This window comes from Mirounga angustirostris, unplaced genomic scaffold, assembly GCF_029215605.1.
Source record: "Mirounga angustirostris isolate CCGP_5_RB_7025 unplaced genomic scaffold, mMirAng1.0.hap1 SCAF_2, whole genome shotgun sequence".
In the NCBI taxonomy this organism is placed as follows: domain Eukaryota; kingdom Metazoa; phylum Chordata; class Mammalia; order Carnivora; family Phocidae; genus Mirounga; species Mirounga angustirostris.
Genome location: NW_026991710.1, coordinates 89,584,394 through 89,605,386, shown reverse-complemented (window position 1 = coordinate 89,605,386; position 20,993 = coordinate 89,584,394). Strand labels below are relative to the sequence as shown.

At 39.6% G+C, this 20,993-nt stretch overlaps 1 protein-coding gene across 1 annotated transcript in view; it reads left to right on the top strand.

Moving 5' to 3' along the window:
- Window positions 1-1,567: 1,567 nt before the first annotated feature.
- Window positions 1,568-20,993, top strand: part of COL25A1 (collagen type XXV alpha 1 chain) — a 450,625-nt gene continuing 431,199 nt past the window's right edge. The window contains exons 1-2 of the mRNA XM_045880612.2: window positions 1,568-2,491; window positions 3,582-3,651. Coding sequence (XP_045736568.1) covers window positions 2,195-2,491; window positions 3,582-3,651 — 367 coding nt within the window. The 5' untranslated portion in view covers window positions 1,568-2,194. The remainder of the gene's footprint in view (window positions 2,492-3,581; window positions 3,652-20,993) is intronic.

The window sequence follows — 20,993 nt, the reverse complement described above, 5'->3', positions numbered from 1 at the left end:
AATTTTGTCAGGTGTTACACCAGTGGTTCTCAAGCTGAAGTTCGCATCAAAACCATCAGGAGGACTCCTTACAACACACATCTCTGTTTTTGAATCAGTAGTAGTAGTAGTTTCTGATTTAGTAGGTGTAGGGAGGGGTCCCAGAATTTGAATTTTGCGTAAGCTCTCAGTTGATGTTGTCAGTCTGGGACCACCCTTTGAGGCTACTGTGTAACACAACTGTAAGGAATTTTGCTTTTGCTTTTATAACACAATTCACTGTTTTCCTCCGATGTTGTGTCTGTTTCATCCCCTACTCCTTTTTCATTTCTGTATTCTCCATCAACAAATGAAACATTTTTACCCTGCTTCATACCTAGCAATATCTTTACATTGTGATGAGCTTAGTGCAGTATTTCCTTGATCGTTTACATTAATGAGCATCGACCTGACATTAGCTTAAGAAGGATAAGAAAAATATATGGTATTTCCCGTGGGGAGGAGGAGATAAGAAGGGACTTTTTTGGAGTAAAAGGTGAGATTTTTTTTTTCAAAATCAATTAGATGTAAAATGCTACTTATTACCTACTTTCAAAAATCCCATTAGAGAACTTGTAATTTGATCCAGAGGGCGGAGAGTCAGGTAAGAGGAAAAATTGACCTCATTCTTCAGTCCTTTCCTAAATCCTGAGAAATGTGTGTACCTCCATGCTCCCTTTTTCAATCCCACAAAACGGGGAATCAGGAAAACGCATTAGCACCCTAGAACAGACTAGGAACACCGAGCGGGGAGGAGACTCAGCCCCATCAAGACAGAAGGAAACTGGGGGAGGGGAGAGAAAACTTCCCCTAGTCGGACACTCTGCAGCGCGGCCGTGGGAAGAGAAGGGAAGTGGGGACATTTACCTCGGGCGTCATCAGACACTTCGCCTCGGGGCATGTGGGAATGTGAGGGAGGAGGGGGAAAGGTTGCACCACGGCGAGATCGCAATAGCTCCCGCTGCTGCTTTTGAGTGAAGATTTGGAGAGCTAGAGCTTTCTGCTTCACTTCTTCCCCCCTGGAGGCCATTTCTCCATATTTAACAGGGATAAAGAGGGGGCGTTGGGCCGCGTCAGTATAAGCCAGAGTTACCGCCTTCCCCACAGTGGACCCCGCTTCAGCCCCTGGCCCAGGCGGGAGATGTGGCCTTAGGGGACGCTGAAGTTACTCCGTGGAGGGGGAGGGGTCGCCAGGCTCCCCTCCAATCACGGTGGCCGTTTCCGCTATTTGCATGTATTATGCTAATACAGACCTCCCGCTCAGCTCCCTCCCGAGCTCTCCGCCCCCTTGGAGGGTCTCCGGCGGAGCCCGCGGGCAGGGCGAAGGTGAATACATTATGCTAATGAGGCGGGCTTCTGCCGGGGCTTTGGAAGGGGGGCGCAATGCTGCCGGAGCCCCGGGCTGGAGGCCGGGCGCCGGAAGGAGGGTCGGGGGAGGGACTTCGCGCTCGGAGCGCGCGCGCACTCACACACACTCACACACGAGCATCTCGAAGGGTATTTAAGGCTCGCACCCGCGAGGCTGCGGAGATACTTCGGGCAGCCGCGACTTAAGCCTGGCCACTCGAATTTGCTCTTTGGGTTATTTCGTTTTCCTCTCTCCCTTCTCCCCCTTTTAGCATCCCTTTTGCGCTGCGCTCTCGCGGTCTCTCTCAGCCTTTCTGCCTGGAACTGAATCTAGGTGGCAAACAGGTCGGCGTGCGGAAAAACACTGAATAGGTAGAAATAAGGCAAACTAACAGAGACGCAACAGGTCGGGTGCTCGGTGGCGAGGGCGAGCGGCGGCCCCTCGCTGCGCCTCTCGCGCTGTTCCTCGGACCCTGGGCGGCAGCTCTCGAGGACCCCTTCCGAGGTGTCCGTCCTCTGAGGGGCCAGGAGGGCCAGCCGGGAGCGTTTCATTCCGGTTTTTACCTTTTTGCCACCAGTCCTCGGGACTGAGGGTGCTTTTCACTCCCAGCTGGGCGGAGAGAAGAAAGCGGAGAGGATGGTCCACGGCTGCTGGTCTCGGCGCTGAGGAAAGCGGAGCTCCATCTCCGCGCCCCGGCTCCATCTCCGCCAAATAGTTGTGCAGCCACCCAGACTGAACTTTGGAGGAATCGTCCCTTTTCTTTCCTTTCAAGATTCTTGGAAGTGGTAGAGAGTGGGAGGCGAAGCCGAGGCAACTGATCCCTCCACGATGCTGGTGAAGAAGCATGCAGGGAAAGGTGGGGGTCGGGAACCAGGCTCTGAGGACCAGAGCCCCGCCGGGCAGCGTTGTGCCTGGACCATGCCCCCGTGCACCGCCCTGGCGGCCCTTCTGTCAGTGGTGGCTGTGATGTCTTGTCTGTACCTGGGGGTGAAAACCAACGACCTCCAGGCGAGGATCGCTGCTCTGGAATCCGCAAAAGGGGACCCTTCCATCCATTTGCTTCCAGATGGCCTGGATCAGCTCAAAGCAATGGTGCAAGAGAAAGTGGAGCGACTTCTGGCTCAGGTGTGAAAGGCTGGGGTATTTTGCACGTGGATAATATCTTGCACAGGCGTGATTCTGTGTACAGGACCAGCCTCTACCTTTACTGTATGCATACTTGGTGTGGCTGGGTGTGCATACGCTAGGCCACCTTCTGTGCTCACTTTGGCATATATTTGTATATGCACATCCTTTGATATCACCCTCTCTTTCTCTATCATCTTCCCTCACTCTTAACGTTTGCATGCTGAACATATAGGAAGGACTGAAAGAGGGAAGGGTGGCCAGAATATCAGGGTGGCATTTTATCTTTTTAGTTTTCTAGAGTGACATAAGAATCTTTTCCAATCTTGTGGAGAATATTCCTTCCAGTGATAACATCTGTTATGTCCTTCATATGTTATAAGAAGGTTAGGGCCATAGGTGTTATTAATACACAAATGGTAATCACTCTTTAAAGTGAAATAACCCTATATGTGATTTTTAGATTGATCATTGCCCACATTAAATGTTTTTGTTTTCAATGTTTAAAAAGAAAAAAAAACCTGCAGCTTAATTTTTTATAAAGGATGCAGTGGTAGGGGTGTTTATGAATGCAGAGCCATTGCAGTTGAGAGTTGAAAGGAATCTAGGTTACATTTATCACAACCAGGGAGGGCATTAGACTAGAGTTAGGGGGTTTTCTGGAACTTGCCCTTCCAACAGAGAAGCTGTTTGGCAGTGGTTGCGGCACAACGTGATGAGCAGTTGACCTTCATGTATAAGATAGTGGCTGTTTTAAAGCCCATAGCTTACCTAAAACTACAACATGTTAAAGCCAGGTTTTTGCATTGACTGCATATGCTTGAGCTGAGGGAGAAAGAGGAGGGTGGTGGTAGTTGAAGAATGGAGGAAGATATTGTACAAGTCTAGCAGTCTTTATACGGTGTCAGTAGTCATTTCTTTTTTTAGGGCTTGGGTACTATTACCTTTTGACTAAAGTCCAAGTACATATGTAAATGTTAGTTATGCAGGCTCTCAAATGCTGGTAAATCAAGCATATGACCAGAGAGTTCCTGAAGAATCCATTTCTCTACCATGCTACTGATGATAATATCCTCTTCTTTTCCTACAGAAATCCTACGAACATATGGCTAAAATAAGAATTGCGAGAGAAGCACCTTCAGAGTGCAACTGCCCAGCAGGTAAAATGGAACTTATTTAACAAGGTTTCCTCCATAGCAGAGCAAAGTCCTGTATCTGTCAAGTCTACCTGTAATAATAGTAAAGAAAGAATGCAGGCCCAACTTACTTTAATAAAATCAGCATGTCTCAGTCAAAAGAATGGCAAACAAAGCCCCAAATATTATTTTAAGCAGCATACCAAGGCCTGTTATGGGAAGACAGAGGAGATAATCATCAAGGAAAATACAGGCAAGATGGCATACAAAGACAAAGTTCTTAGATTCACAGATTGAAAAATATTCTTCATTTTTATTCAGGTTTCATGTATGTGGTGAAAAGGACTGCAGAACATGTTAGATTCTGAATTCTCTGGTGGCCAATATTGCATTAGTACAGATTTCCATTTGTTCCCTTTGACATATGGTTATGTTAGTAAATTACCTTAACTTCCACACCTGCTTTTATTCTTTTCTATCAAAAATGTTCTCTCTCCTACCGTATAGCTAACGATGAGGGCTGAAAGGAAATTAGTTCTTTACCTTGAGCTTCTCATTTCAAACTATTCCATTCTTGATGACTTCTCAGAAAAGGCTGTTATATCTTTTCATTTTTCTGTGTAGTGTTAGGAAACTGTATTAATGACAGCATATTAATAGAAGGATGGAGAAGAGAGACATCAATGAATAAAAACCCCTGTGTAATCATTAAATCTACATTCACAGACCTCTGAGGCTTGGTAGTCAGTCAACTGTAGATCTAACAGTTTAGGAGCCATTGAATGTGTCCACTGAAAAACATCTAGTAGATTCAACTGATGTAAGCCATGAAAATCTCCCATGAGTCTTCTTTTTTTCTCCCATGAGTCTTGAGATTTTTATTTCAGATAAATGTCGTTAATGCATTTATGAGCATTTTCATTTCTTCCATCATCACTTATAGAAAAATGAGTCTGTTATATTTTCTTTAATGTTCAGGAACATGATACCTAAGATACTTATATGTGGAAAGGCTAGATCCTGTATATTTACATATTCTGAGGTGTTTTTTTTTCTTTTTTTCTCATGATAACTTATTTTGATACAGCTAAGCTAGGCACCATGTTTAGAAGTTTCAAATGTCAACTCCTGGTTGTGTATCATAAAAATTTTATTATTTATGTTCTGCTACATTGTTGACCATAATGGAGCTATATATATATATATATATATATATATATTATATATATATATATATATATATATATATATATATATATATATATTTAAGGAAGCCCTTTCAATTGAGAAGACATATACATTAGATAACAAGAAAACAAAGAGTTAATGTTTGACATTGTAGGTTTCATTTTTGGTTGTTTTAAGTTGGGAAAGACCTCAGAAGTTAGAAATTCAAGGAAGGCACTTTTCTAGTGCAGGAATTAACTTCCAACAACCTCATCAGCCTGTAGGGATTATTTAAATTCCCAAGACAGTTGGTACAGGACTTCACTGATCATACCACTTAGAGTCCAGAATTTTCTGTATACAGTATTCTTGTTAGCTATTTGAAAAGTACCTACTGTTTGATTAATAGGATTCTTAGTGCACTTGGTAAAAAGTAGAAAAGTGACAGCCACAGCACTGAGTTGTTTTTTGTGGTTAAATCTGCTTCATGATGTTTGATGTAAGTTAGTTGTTGAGGTCTAATTTGTAATCTGGAGGAAAGCCATTATATATATATATATTTTTAAAGATTTTATTTATTTATCTGAGAGAGAGAGAGAATGAGAGACAGAGAGCATGAGAGGGAGGAGGGTCAGAGGGAGAAGCAGACTCCCTGCTCAGCAGGGAGCCCGATGTGGGACTCTATCCCGGGACCCCAGGATCATGACCTGAGCGAAGGCAGTCGCTTAACCAACTGAGCTACCCAGGCGCCCGAGGAAAGCCATTATAGTTAGAGCTTACCTTATATTATGTTGGAGTATCATTTTGAACCATTTTCTTCTTAACATATTAGTTTAATAATAAGTGGTGATTTTACCATAATAACACATAAATAAATGATCAGTGGTGATTTCCTTGGCTTTTTGTTGGCTCTCACTAATGGCTGCTTTACTTTCTTGCCACCACTAGAGCTCCACATTACATCAGTTTTCACCAGGTTACTTGCAAGGTAAACATTTGAAGGTGCACATTCTAATCTGTAAAATCAAACAGGTTTCCTGCTGACAAATCGTTATTATAGATACACTTTTTTTTTCTGCTTGTGGAATAAGTAGACATCATCAAAATAAAGGCATTATGTTGAAAATAGTACCCTGGGGGAAAACTAGTTATTTTGAATTATGGTCGGTGAGGTATTGTCTTAGGGAATGAATGCCTGGCCAAGCGGATTAGAACGGAGATACAGAGCTTCCCACCTGGTTTGGCTTTAACCCTGGTTTGCAGTGACTAAGAGTTGTCACCCAGACATCTGTTTGTAGGGCAGAGTGAGACAAGTCTGTGACCTCAGCTCAGTTCCTGTGGACAGATGCCCACCCCTTGAAGTTGACACTCTTGTTGACAGTCTCCATCAGAGAGCCAAGGACTGATAACAAAGGACTAATGCTGTGTTGTTTGTGTTCACTTTAATTGCTTTTGATGAACTCAGTCCCAGTGAGGTTTATCCAGGTAGGCTACGAGGAAGTCATAGAATTTATGGATTTTTTTTCTTTTTTTAACACAGGAAGGAACTTTTGTGGGAGAGGGATGGGAAAGACTATTATTGAATGGTTTTTAAGTATAAGGGAAGGACTTTCATTTACTCTTCCCAACAACCTTGGAAGTTAGGTATTAATAATCTCATATTTACAGATGAAGAAACTGGACTCAGAGAAGATGACTGACTTAGCATAGCAAAGGCAGGGTCAGGATTCATGCCCACATCTGACAAAATCAAAAGCACAAAGTCTAATGAGCAGTAGAGAATGAATATAGGTTTTGGAGGTGGACAGATTGGAATCCTGGGTTTATTACTAAATAACCATGGGGCCGTGGTCAAACTTCTCATGTTCCAGGTTCCTCATCTGCAAAAACGTGGATCATACTACCTTCCTCAGAGACTGATAATTTACCTAAAATGTGGCTTCTTTGTGGTTATTCATTTTAGATGATAGCAGTTATTATTCTTTTTAATATATTGTATACTACTTAACTCTAATCTGGTCCATGGAGACACATGATATAGGTGGGAAAACTGAGCCCTGGAAATGTATATAGCTTACTCAAAACCCAATGGCTAGTTAATGGCAGGTTTTGGATGAGAATGCTATGCTTAATTAAGCAAATATATCTGTAGATCATTCATGCAGATAATCAAATGAGTCAGTATCTCTTAGTGCTACATCAATGGAGATTGGTTCTTTGCACATATTTATATTAGTCTACTAAATTATTTTTACCAAATTTGAAGGAAAAACTTTTGACCTTGTAGGTAAACCATGATTGGAGTAGATAGAATTTGTGCTTAAAAGAGTATGAGGATATGTCTCTACAGCTTTGATACCAAATGTTTTCTAAAAGAAGTGCTTCAACTGTCTGACTCATTTTCACACTTACTTTTTTAACAGCTTTATTAAAGTATAATTTATGATATTTACCCATTTTAAGTGTCTGAATTAAAAAAAATTTAAAAGACAAATTTATGGAGTTGGGCAACCATCACCATAATCTAATTTTAAATCACCTTCGTTGCTCCCTGAACATTTACATTTACTTTTTTCATGGGCTCAGGGGAAGCTCTATTTTTTGAATCTTTGCTTTAAAGAAACCCTAAGATAAAATTTAAAAAGCCATACAAAGTGAAGCTCTGCTTAGCATAATATTTGAGTTAGTAGTAGCTGAACCATAGAAATTCAGCTGGCATCTGTGGCTTAGCCTCTGTAAAACTTAACACTCATAGGAGAGAATAAATTGGCTGTTTGCTATGGCTAAAGAATCCTGTTTTGGGTTTTGTTCTTGGAGTCCTACATAAAGTATGTATAAACTAGGCATATTTATAGGAGGGTCTCTATGTTCCAACTGGTAAAGAACACTGGGAGGCAGGCAGCCAACCAAAAGATGTTTAGATCAGAAATATTTCTGTACCCTACTCATCGGTAGTAGTGTTGTTTGCCCAGGATATTAGATATAAGAACCTCTATGTCGTAATGGACAGAGAATGTGGATGGGCAATAAAGAATCCAGTTATAATCCTGGCTTTGTCATTAACATGTTATACAATCTTGGGCAAATCATTTCCAAGAATGACTTTTATAGACTCCATTTTCATAGCCCCAAAATAGGAGTGTTGGACTAGAATGATTTTCAAGTGCATTTGTTGCTTCTCTAGGTATAAAGAGCCTGCTGTGTGCCAAATGTTATGCTTGATACTGGGAATATGCTGATGAACCAGACACACTTGGGGTCTGCCTTCATGGAGCTTACATTTCAATGAGGATGACAGGCAGACGTTTATTTTTATGTGACATGAATTTACAGTCATGACAGGTGTGACCAAGAAAAAGAACTGTGTGCTTTGGAGCACGTGCCCACAATTTTTTTCATGTACATCCTAAGGACTTTTTTGTTCTGTTCTTTTCTGGGGTGAGGGGTAGGTGGGCGGAGAAATTCACAGTAGGAGAAATCATAATGTAAGAAAATCTGGCTTTTGATTGCAAATAAAAGCTCTAGCAATGGATAAAAACTGCTTTGCATAACCTCACCTGGCTTTTGGCTTTCCAAGAACTTACAGTCAGATGAAGGTTCACTGATACCTGATTTACCTATGCTGATACTTAACTTTTCAAGTCTTGTGGTAAATAGGATGGTGATTTATTCTTCTATATTTTTTTCTGAAAACAGCGAGATTTGGGTTGAATAAGAGTCAAAACTTCCTGCCTGGTGGTACCTTCCTGCCCGAACAGTGCCCCTGGACCTGGCTCCTTTCCATTCACTGATAATGATGAAATGGAGCACAGCTAGGCATCTGCTTGGAGAGTTTGGCTAGAGATAATAAAGATATACTAAATAACTTTTGAGGTCCTTACACCCCCTGCAAGTCTATGAAAATGATTGTATACAAAAAAAGAGTAAATGTAGGCAAGTAAAAGTACCTCTGACTCATGTATGTGAGTGATAGAAACTCCAGTGCCTGGCTTTGTGGCATCTTCTCAATTTTTGGCAGAAACAAATGTTCATTGTAGCTTTAAGGTTGTGCACCTTTTCCCATCGTATGAGAAGACCTTTATATTATCTTGCTAACAGAACTTTACTTTATCCTATAAAACTTGTATTTCCTACAACATGGTTTTTCACTTATGCTGTACATTTTTCCTAACCAGCTGCACAATGAATGGAAAGAGTGTATCAAGTAAGGGCATAATAATGTGTAGATTTTCAATTATGTAAGGTAAAGAATAGTCAGAAATGGTTTGCAGAAAGAAAGCCAATTAAAATGCTACAAACACTATTTAAATGAGAATAGCAGGCTTTCCTCTCCTTTGGCAAAGCCAGACAATACAATGCGACAGCCAAGCGCCTCAGCGCATTCACGTTAAATGGCTTCAGTCCTAATGAGGACAACAGTTTGGGTGTAACACTTCTAGTTGGCCCAGTAATGACAGCTGGCAAAACGCCCCGTCATCCAAAGGACCAGGGACAAGTGGCCTCTTGAAGCAGTGTTCTTGGTTCTTAGCTTCTCTTCTGTTTTCTCTTGTCTGAAAGGTACTAAAAAGCAAGTTCTTCAGGTCTTCTTTTCCCTGACTTGCCTGGGTAATTCTGTTTTTCCATGAGCTGGGAATTACTTAAGGAAAGGGCATACATTCTACATAGGGGTTAATGCTAGCTCATTTGATGAATGTGTAGATAGGAGTAGCCTCGCTGGGCCATAATAACCTTTTACACTTCTGATTGGTTTCTAACAGCAAAGTCAACTACGTGGCATTTAAAAAAACCACTGTTTGAATGTCAAAATAAGGTCTAGGAATGAAGAAGGAGGGTATCCTCTCATAGACAAAATTAGGTAAATGGAGAGCTGGTGGGGAAACATGACAAAATAATGAGGACTGTTTTACATTGGGGGGCATTTCCCGCTTCAGGGGGAACCTCACTAGATACTCATCAAAATAACATCAATCTTTGTTATCTTGAGAGGAAACCATCTAAAACCTATTAAGAAAAAGTGTTTTTATTCCATCCCACAGCTTTATACACATTACTTGGTGATTTGACGGAAGCTGAGAATGTGCAAACAATGCATGGGTTGGTCTGGGCTTCAGGCTGTAGCCCAGTATGTGACGGCTAAGCCCAGAAGCATCCCCACCCTCCCCGATTTGCCAATATGGGTGAAGTTCCATGCTGTGGTTTAATGAATCATAATAGTTAACACGTTTCCCCCCCCAATGTGTGTTAACAATGACTGTGGTATACCCGCATATTGAGTTATTAGATATGTATTGTTTCATTTGGGATATGTTCAGCACTCTTGCAGTTAAAAAAATATTTTAAATCGACTCTTAAAAAACAAGAATGCAGAAGAGTGGGAAACAGAAGTAAGTGGAATTGCTTACAAGTTAAAACTGAGCACTTTTCATTGATACCATACATTCTTTCAAAGGACTATTCTGTAAGTCATTTAAATACAGGATTCCTTTAAGAAATGCCACCAGATGGCAGGCACCTTCCCTCTGTGACCACAAGGAGGAGGAACTGAGCTGAAGGAGTGGGACTTCTGTTAGTTCCTTCCTGGTTAAATTCCTAGCTGATTTCTTGACTTCTGTTTGCAATGGAAAAGATTAATGGAGGAAGCCAGTAATTTCTTCCATCTATATTTGAAGACTAGAATATCCTATGAGCTTTAAGATATTTAAAACAATAAACAGTAAATTTCACACTTGTATTAGTCAAAAGTTTGGTTATTTTGTAGATAAATTCACAGATATGAACTTGAGGCCAGTATTCCAATAGCTAGAGTAAATGAATTAAATGTAATTTCATTTACCAGTTGGGGATTTTGTGCTCATCTTTTGTAATTTCTCAGAATCAAGAATCATTTGGAATCACTCTCATGATTTTGACATCTTTTCATCTGTAGTGTCCATTTCAACTTCAGTTACCATATGATAGTTGAAATGTGTTTCTTATTTTTCTCATATTGTATTCCTTCACTTGACTGCTTAGTCTGATTGCCAGGAATGCCAAAAACTGTGTCTGTTCATTTGGATATTAATAATTTAGATTTTAGAAACTCTGGGCTTCTGGGCTATATACACAAAGTTTTTATTCTTGTATTTGAAATGTGGTCAGCACATATTTAAATACAATTTTCACATTTAGGCTAAGTGGCTGAGTAAATCAGATGAATTGTAGCCAACTCTAGTTTGCACATTATGGTAATATTGAGAGTCAGAATATGTCTGACTGGAAGTAGGCTGGTTATGGCAGGGGTAGAGTCTATTTTTTCTTTCTTTATCAAAGAGTTCACATGTAAGGGGATGAAAAGGGGAGGAGGAAAGGAAAGATTATATTCCATAATCTCTTGGAATCATATTGCCTTACCTTCATTTTTAGCAAGCCTGGTATTTTAGAGTTCTTATTATGATGTAAAGGGAGTCAGAAGAATTCTCCATTATAGCTTTGTCTCCAGCATTCTGTTTGGCTTCTTGTAACAGTGAATGGGAGAGAAAAATCTTTTAGGAGTCCCTCCTTCAAGTCTGTTACAGGGCTAGAATTGTGTTCTTATTTTTGATCCTTAAGATGCTAGAATGAAATAGCTAGCCTGGAAAATTGATATAGTTCTTTCCCAGCATTCCTGTATCTTAGGTCAGTTCTGACAGCTGTCAAAGGTAAACTGTTTGTATAACCCTTCTAGGAGTTGTGAAACTCCAGTTTGTGTCTCAGGGACTCTAGAATCCAGCCGGCGTTATTTAGAGGTACATGATAGGATCATAAGGTAAAGCATTTCCACAAAGCACACAAAAAACCAACTTTTGACTTTAAAGTCATGCTAGAAATGCTAAAAAACTCTAGGGCTAAGTGAACTTTGGAAAACTAAAAATCATTTTTTCCTGAAAGAATTAGAGCTCAAGGTCCGAGCAGATGAAGCTACAATGGAAACAAGCTTCTTAAATAAGTGCCTTTCTGGGGATGGTTATCAATCTGGTTGAGGAGTCAGATGAGTGAAGTGGGTCAAAGATCAGGTGATTTTTTGTGGGCAGATCCTGACCCTAACTGCTAAGTGGTCTCACAGTATAATTGTATTCTACTTCCTGAGGGAGTGGTTGGGAGTCCATATTTACTAATGTCATTTTTGATCTCCATGGTCAGGGTTCTGGTTTGTATCTGTGTACCTCTAGGGCTTATTGTAGAGTTCTCCACAGAAGATTCTCTGTAAAAGTTCATATAATGGAGATCTGTCAACTTGACCTGGTTGAGGACTTTTACTGTGGTTTATCTCTTTGCATGCACTAATATTCTTATCCCCATGGCTTTTTAACATTTTCTCTGAGGACTTTGTGAGCCATAATGTATTAAAGCTAATACGAATCTTGGAGATCAAGTAAAGTAGTTCAGGTGTTTTCCAACGTTTCTTAAAGAGGCTGAACTGTTTAATCTTATGAGGAAACTCAGTAAATGAAATCACATACAATGTTAGCTACACTGATTGACCTCAGAGGTCTGAGGGGACAGAGGCCAACACCCTACATGCTCTTTCTTTCTGCTTCCCAGCCCCCTCCCCCAGTGTAGCCCCTGAGGTATATCCAAAGAACCTTAGGACTCCATAAGATACCGACAGAAAATCACTGGAAGTCTGATCCCCAGTGTGATCTCTCAGCTCCGGTGTCTAAGGATACCATATACTTGTTAACACAGAACTCGTCTCTAAAATTCTCTACCTGGAAACATTACGGGGAAGGAATAGAATCTAGAAATGACCATTAATGTAATATTGTCTCTTTCTGGGTTGTAGCAGTCCAGCAAAGGGAGTATAATAATGGTAGGAGCACTGGAAAGCTGGGGAGGTGTGCTGTGTGACTGAGCATGATAATGTTCATTGGAAAATCAGTATCCCGCCTCATCCTTTTTCTTGAAGTCACTCATTTTTTTTAAGCCTTCAAGTCACAGTATTATTCTTGTTTATTTATAAGTTTTCTGTGCTTTTTCAAATTTCTTTCTTTGTATTTTTATTCTTTGATTCTAGATATTAACATGGGGCCTTATCACCAAGTTATGGTAATCCATTGCCTTTTAAAATATATATATTTAAAGCAGTTGGTTTTTTAACTAATGGTTAATACTTAGTTTATAAAGTAATATATGAAAAATAACTATCCCTCAAGTAGTATACTGTGAGAGAGTTGTTATTAAAGATGTTTCTAAGCTCTTTGAGACTTTTTTTACTTGATTTGATTTTTGTGTGTTAAACTGATAATGTTTATGTATTAAAACTGAAATTTACAGTACAGTGAGAATATATGAATTGGACATTCATGTTAAAAAAGGGAAAAACCTTAAGAATTAACAACAGTATTTTATCCAATAGTGAATGATATGTACAGTACATTTCACAGAGAAAGTATAAATCTGGCTACAATCATACTGTAACAAGTACTGCAAAAGGCAATTTTGAAAGGCAATACCCTACCTCCCATTGAAATGAATGTCCACTGTCATCAGCAATGCTATTTACCATTTGAGTAGCTAGTTGTGGACAGTAAATTGGCCAAGTGCAACACCTTCCTCAATTGTCTTATTGGAAAGATAATAGAATGACACAGCAACTATACAAGTGATTGAGCTTTGGTGAGCAGTTTATTTTCTCTTTAATACGTAGTCTCCACCTATGGACTTCCAGGAAGTCTTGGAGGAGAAAAATGACTTTTCTTTTTTTAATTTAACTTTAGTTATTTTTCCTTTTAAGAGAGGACAATTATCAGTAAAGCAGCAAAGATAGGAAGGCTGACCAGGTACTAAATGTTGGAGAGATCATATGTACCAACCAAAGCTCTCATAAACTGGAAAAAAGAGGTTTAACTGAACAAACTCTATGGTCTAATTTACTTCCCAAGCCCTACAGTTATGCTGACAACTTCCCAGGAGTTTAAGAAGCAAGACTGACAGTGGTGGCTTAGTACTACTATACATGTTATGCATCTGGAAGTGTTTAATAAAGGAAAAGCTCTAGCATTGAGAAAGTGCATCCATAAAGAAACCAGGGCTTTTATGTTCTTATATATAGTTTCCTTCTGTGCAAAGTTATTTAATGCTCTAAATTTCAGCTTCTTCTGAGGATACTTTCCTGATATTGGCTTGGTTCTACAATCAAGTTCTGTATGAGGAATGCTATGAGTTGGTGGTAGAATTTATGTTACCAGTTTTACAATATTAAGAAAGAAATTAATTTATTTTTATGTCAAAACCATCCTTGAGAGGTCTGAGGTATACTTCCTGTTTTCTATGTGTGAGCCAATAACACATTAGATTCATAATGTGTTTTATTTTTTCAAGCCTTTCATGTGTTTGAGCAGAAAACCTTTGCTTCCGGTATCAGTCCTCAAGCAGGAAACCCAGGTAGAGGGATTTTCTAATCAATCACACTTATCCCTTGTATCATTCATCATTTTTCTCATCATTTTCAATTTGTTACAAATTTCCACTTTTATCTGTGCCATTAGCATTTTGAGCATTCACACAGCTTTCACAGTTATAGGATGTGATAAGATGAACAATGTTCATTGAACTCCTGAAAACCAAGAGCAAACATAGCAAACACACCCATAGCAAACACACCCATGATGCTCTGTCAGGCTCTCAGTGAACAAGCATTGCCCTGATGTGATCTGTGATTGGCAAACAGAGTAGACAGGCTTGTCTTTGGGATGTAACTATGTATCTATGAAACTACAAACATAGAGGATCTTCTATGTTCCTAAATGAGAACTCACATTCGAGTCAGTCCACTCTCCTTTCTATCTTCCCTCTCTCCCTTGCCTTCTCTAGCATGAATAAAAGCTCTATTTTGCCCGCATTCTATTGGTGACACTCTGCTTAGCTTATGGACCACCTCTAATTTGTTCTGTCAGGGGCATTATCACCCTTGGGTCTCAAAACATCTATGCCTTTCCTGGGCAAGAGCTATTCTTATGATGAAATCCAGCAGCATAACTGAGGAAATAATCAATGGTAAAGGTCAGTACTTCTCCCAAAATTCCAAAAGGAACTGTTTTCTCAAAAATTACTGTTAAAGATAATTTTCAAAAAAGGTAAAATCGTGACTTTCATACAGATATAAAATGAACATGTGTTAAAGATTTTACTTAAATCATTAAAGAAGAAAAAAAAATCATTAAAGAAGTAACTGATAAGATTTTTTTATTATGTTATGTTAATCACCATACCTTACATCATTAGTTTTTGATGTAGTGTTCCATGATTCATTGTGTATAACACCCAGTGCTCCATTCACTATGTGCCCTCTTTAATACCCATCACCAGGTTAACCCATCCCCCACCCCTCTCCCCTCTAGAACCCTCAGTTTGTTTCTCAGAGTCCATAGCCTCTCATGGTTTGTCTCCCCCTCCAATTTCCCCGCCTTCATTTCTCCCTTCCTACTATCTTTTTTTTTTTTTTTTTAACATATAATGTATTACTTGTTTCAGAGGTACAGGTCTGTGATTCATCAGTCTTACACAATTCACAGTGCTCACCATAGCACACACCCTCCCCAGTGTCTATCCAATAGTTTGGCTATTGTGGACATTGGTGCTATAAACATCAGGGTAGCCAAACTATGGAAAGAGCCAAGATGTCCATCGACAGATGAATGGATAAAGAAGATGTGGTATATATATATAATGGAATATTATGCAGCCATCAAAAGGAATGAAATCTTGCCATTTGCTACGACGTGGATGGAACTGGAGGGTATTATGCTGAGCGAAATAAGTCAATCAGAGAAAGACATGTATTATATGATCTCACTGATATGAGGAATTCTTAATCTCAGGAAATAAACTGAGGGTTGCTGGAGTGGTGGGGGGTGGGAGGTGGGTGATGGGTATTAAAGAGGGCACGTACTGAATGGAGCACTGGGTGTTATAAGCAAACAATGAATCATGGAACACTCTTTCCTGCTTTGTCAAAGATCAGTTGGCCATAGAGTTGAGGGTCCATTTCTGGGCTCTCTATTCTGTTCCATTGACCTATGTGTCTGTTTTTTGTGCCAGTACCATACTGTCTTGATGATGACAGCTTTGTAATAGAGCTTGAAGTCCGGAATTAGGATGCCATCAGCTTTGCTTTTCTTTTTCAACACTCCTCTGGCTACTTGGGGTCTTTTCTGGTTCCATACAAATTTTAGGATTATTTGTTTCATTTCTTTGAAAAAAGTTGATGGTATTTTGATAGGGATTGCATTAAATGTGTAGATTGCTCTAGGTAGCATTGACATCTTCACCATATTTGTTCTTCCAATCCATGAGCATGGAACGTTTTTCCATTTCTTTGTATCTTCCTCAATGTCTTTCATGAGTATTTTATAGTTTTCTGAGTACAGATTCTTTGCCTCTTTGTTTAGATTTATTCCTAGGTATCTTATTGTTTTGGGTGCAATTGTAAATGGGATCGACTCCTTGATTTCTTTCTTCTGTCTTGTTGGTGTATAGGAATGCCACTGATTTCTGTGCATTGATTTTATATCCTGCCACTCTACTGAATTCCTGTATGAGTTCTAGCAGTTTTGGGGTGGAGCCTTTTGGGTTTTCCACATAAAGCATTCCTAGAGATGTATAAACTACCAAAACTGAACTAGGAAGAAATAGAAAACCTGAACAGACCTATAACCACTAAGGAAATTGAAGCAGTAATAAAAAATCTCTCAACAAAGTGATAAGATGTTTTAACTAGTTCAAAGGAGAATATAAAACCAGACACATTTATAGTTCTAGAATATTGAAATTGATGTGTAAGTGGAGGCAAAACTGGACTTCTTCCACAGTGAGGATGGGATGTCAATTGCACTTAGAAAGAATTTACATGTCTATGACAAGAGTTATTTTGCTTTGCTATTAGGTATCTACAACTTACAGTTTTAAATAGCTCCAAAAGAATCAGAATTAGGTAAGTGGGATGGGCATGCTTTAGCCAATGCACAGTTTTCCACTGAAACACGTATTTCCTCCTACCTTACTAAAGCAACTTCACAGGAAAAAATTCTTAAAGTAAGCAAAGAAATATTTTTTTCTTACTCTTCAGTGTAGTAATGGTTGTTTATTAACCTGTCTCTGTCCCTGTTGTTATCTTATGGGTTATACGGTACTTAATTTTCTTAGTGTTGCTAAAATTCATCATTTAAAGGAAGGTTCCTTTCACTTTAGCTTTATATACATGTATATACTAGTATGCACTAGCCCTGTGAGGGTTGTGCTGATTGCTGGGACTACAGGACTGGCACGAGTTGCATGAGTGGACTTTAAATTCATAACACTGAATATTTGTTTAAGGTAACAGACCACTTTGGAAGACTCAGCCTCTTGTATTTCAGTATCAGGGAGTAGTTTCATTAATATTAAAGCAAGAGTTGCCAACCTTACCTTTGTGTTTGGGGATACTGTATCCAGGCAATTATATTATTTATATAGGCTTCTCCGCTGTGAGCATGTGGTTGCCTCTGGGATTTTGTGCTGCTATTTCAGCCATTTTGGCTTTGACTTCAAATATGTACTAGTTTGGCTTTTCCTTGGGCACTCCTATCATATTCATGTGTTGCTGCTTCAGATGACTTGTCTTTAGTCCATACTCTAAGCTATATTTGCTTATTCTTTGCCAGTTGTCTCTTCTGTTGGTCCCTACTTATTTGATCTCTCACTACCTCTGCTGCTACCAGCTCACAAGTTTACTTTATTTACTAGCACCCCAAACAGCTCAGCCTCAGCGGCCCAGGCATGTGGATGCTTTTCTCTGCTCCCACCTGATTCAGTTGCTAACACCTTTTGGCTCAGTCCACTGAGATTTTGTCAGAATAGCTGAAGCTAGATAATGGCCCTTCCTATACATTCTAGAAAGAGTATTTTAGAATGGCAGCCAGAGATGGGCGGGGATACATTGTAACCACATGGTTATTGGTGGTTTTTGGAGAGTGATATTTACCTTCATTCAGAAGCAGCTTATGTTCTGGCAGTTTCATATTACTAGGTAGGGGAGAGTGTTAATTATAAATATTAAATATTTTAGATATTAGTATCTAAAACTTACATATAGCGGGTGGTAACTGACTTCTGGCATTACCTAACTCCAGTTGACGTAGGAAAGACGTTAGGGTTCAAAGCCGACGACCAAGAAAGAATTCTTGAGATGTCTTTGGTGTAAAAAGGTGATTTTATTAAAGAACAGGGACAGGACCTGTGGGCAGAAAGAGCTGCAATAGGGTCACGAGGAGTGGCCCATCATAAACTTTCAAGTTGGGAAGGTGTTAGGGATAGCGTAAGTCTCTAAGGAATTTTGGAAGCAAGGTTTCCAGGACCTTGAGAGGACTAGCTATTGTTGGGAAAATGTCATTTATTACTGTCTAATAAAACCTTAGTCATGAGACCCTTCAGATATATATCGGTGGGCCATATGCTTGGGGGATGATTGCCAACACATATCTTGGGGGGTTGAGAGATCAAGGAAGTTTCCAAAGGAATTTTTATATGTTAAAGTAGATTTACAGGATCCTGGAGGAGGGAGGGCTCAGGCTAGGATTGACTTTTGCCCTTAGCAAAGTACTGACATCGAAGCAGTTGAGTCCCTAGAGGAATGTCACTCTGCCTATTTCAAGGACTTGTCAATGGGCTGTAGATGGTAAGGAAATTTATAATTTTTCTTCTACCTTTGTTTCCCACATCACAGTCATCTCTGGCAAAGGTGAAAGGATCATGTGTATAGCAGTCTTTTGAAAGTTTTTTTGTTCACTTAAATGATACAGTATTTATGATTAAGTATTAAATGATAAAGAGATTTACTACAGGCAAGACCCTGTGCTGTGTACCTTACTATATAAAGAAATAGTAGGCTACAAAGCTCTGGTGGAGGAATAATGGTGCCAGATATGTAGACTGAAGACTAAAAGAGAAGGAAAAGCTACAAAAGTATAGCCTGTAGCCAACTGTATCTAATTTTAATGGATTTAAAATTACAATGGTAATTGTTATTTGAAATCATAATTCCAGTTCATTTACTTTCACAATTTCAGAAATAGCAACATGTTATTAGAGAAGATGGTGTTTGAATTTATTTTACTTTCTTCTAAGAAAATTGAGAAATTCTCTAGTGAATATTATGATACTTTGCAGAAATGCAAATGGCACCTCAATTAAATGGTTTTTCTGAAGAAAAATGATTTCTGTCAGTTGTTAGGTGAAGTGCAACATTTTTAACCCCTCCCCAGGCTACCTTTCATGGCAGTTATTTTTAAGACTTGTAGGTTCTCTTGAGCATCAGTTCAGATTCTATGACCATGTTTTCTAGCGAAGACAGAATCTCTGGGTCTTGGCTAGACTCCCTTGGGTTATAAAGAATAGAGATCCATTCAGGTGGCCTTAAGCAATTGTGGTACAGGGATTGTCAACTTTGTCACTATTGACATTTTGCGCTGGATAATTCTTTTTTTTTTTTTTTTAAGATTTTATTTATTTATTTATTAGAGAGAGAGTGCGAGGACAGGAGAGCGAGAGCAGGGTGAGGGGCAGAGAGGGAGAAGGAAAAGCAGACTCTCTGCTGAGCAGGGAGCCGGACCTGGGGCTCTATCCCAGAACCCTGAGATCATGACCTGAGCCAAAGGCAGATGCTTAACTGGCTGAGCCACCCAGGCACCGCTGGGCTGGATAATTCTTTATTGTGGGAGGCTGTTCTGTGCATCGTAGGATGTTTACCAGCATCCTTGGCCTTTATGCATTAGATGCCATTTGTACCCCTCTGTTTCTACAACCAGAGATGTCTCCAACATTACCAAATGTCCCCTAGGGGTCACCCCCAGTTGAGAACCTTTCTTTTAAAGATATCCCATGAATAAGGAAGGCAAGAATAGCAAGATCGTTGCTGGCTCCCTAGAAGAACAGGAAATGGAGGGTGATCAGAACTTTCAGGATATATTATTTTCCCTCAGCAGGAGGCATTCAGTGCAGTGCTCTCTGGGCTTAAGAATTTATCTCTGCTGGGGCGCCTGGGTGGCTCAGTTGTTAAGCGTCTGCCTTCGGCTCAGGTCATGATCCCAGGGTCCTGGGATCGAGCCCCGCATCGGGCTCCCTGCTCAGCGGGGAGCTTGCTTCTCCCTCTCCTGCTCCCCCTGCTTGTGTTCTCTCTCTCTCTGTCAAATAAATAAATAAAATCTTAAAAAAAAAAAAAGAATTGATCTCTGCTTCTGCTACCTTTGTCAAGGCTGCTTTCCTCTGTTGTCTTTCTGCTGCTGCTTGTTTGTTGCCCTCTGGTCAATGTTGACCCCTTTCTTTGTGTTTGATTACACCATTGTTGTTATTATCAAAATAATACATAGGCCAAGAAATGCAAACATTTGAATTAAAAATGGTACACAGTATCTCATCTCTCTCCAGAGGAGTCTAGTGTTATTTGTTGCTTATCTTTCCTACACAGATTGATTCACATCATTGTTTTTAAAGTCTGTAGAGTAACTCTATTGTATTAATGTACCACCATTTATTATTCAATGAGAAAGCAGATCACTTTTTCATGTTCAGATGCTGCTTCTTATTTCTGGTTCTCCTGTTTAGCGAGGAAGATTTCTTCAATTTCTACTTCCATTCTACACAGCCTCAAGCTTGTTGACTACATGTATTATTGATGTGTTGTGCTGATTACAAATCTCTAACAACTGCTCTCAAAACAAGTCCTGATTTGTAGCAATTGTAGATTTTTGGCGTGTAAATATCCTACCAAGGTTGATTTCAAGTTAAGGAAGTGACCTTAGGAAGTGATAAGTTTGAGTGTTTATTAACTTTGCTTTAATACAGTTTATTTTATTGTAAGTTCATATAATTAAAATTACACTAATGATTGCGTTTAACAGTGGGCTTGCAAAATCCTGAAAATTGAACAATTAGCTCTCCTGACTCAGCTTCTAGCACTCACTGGCTTTAATTGTCTTGTTTCCATATAGAGTGTATTGTGTTGTTTTTAGTAATGTCGTCTCCAAAGGCTGATGCTGCCTCTGATAGTGTTCAGTGTTGGGAGGGTCTTTAAAGGTTAGCTAGATCTACATTGCGTCTGCTGCTTGAATTCCCTCAGTGCCATTCCGGCTAAATGTTTATTCAATTTATGATTATCTCTTGAATAAACCATTCATTCTTCAGACTGCCTTGTTAACAAGCGTCAT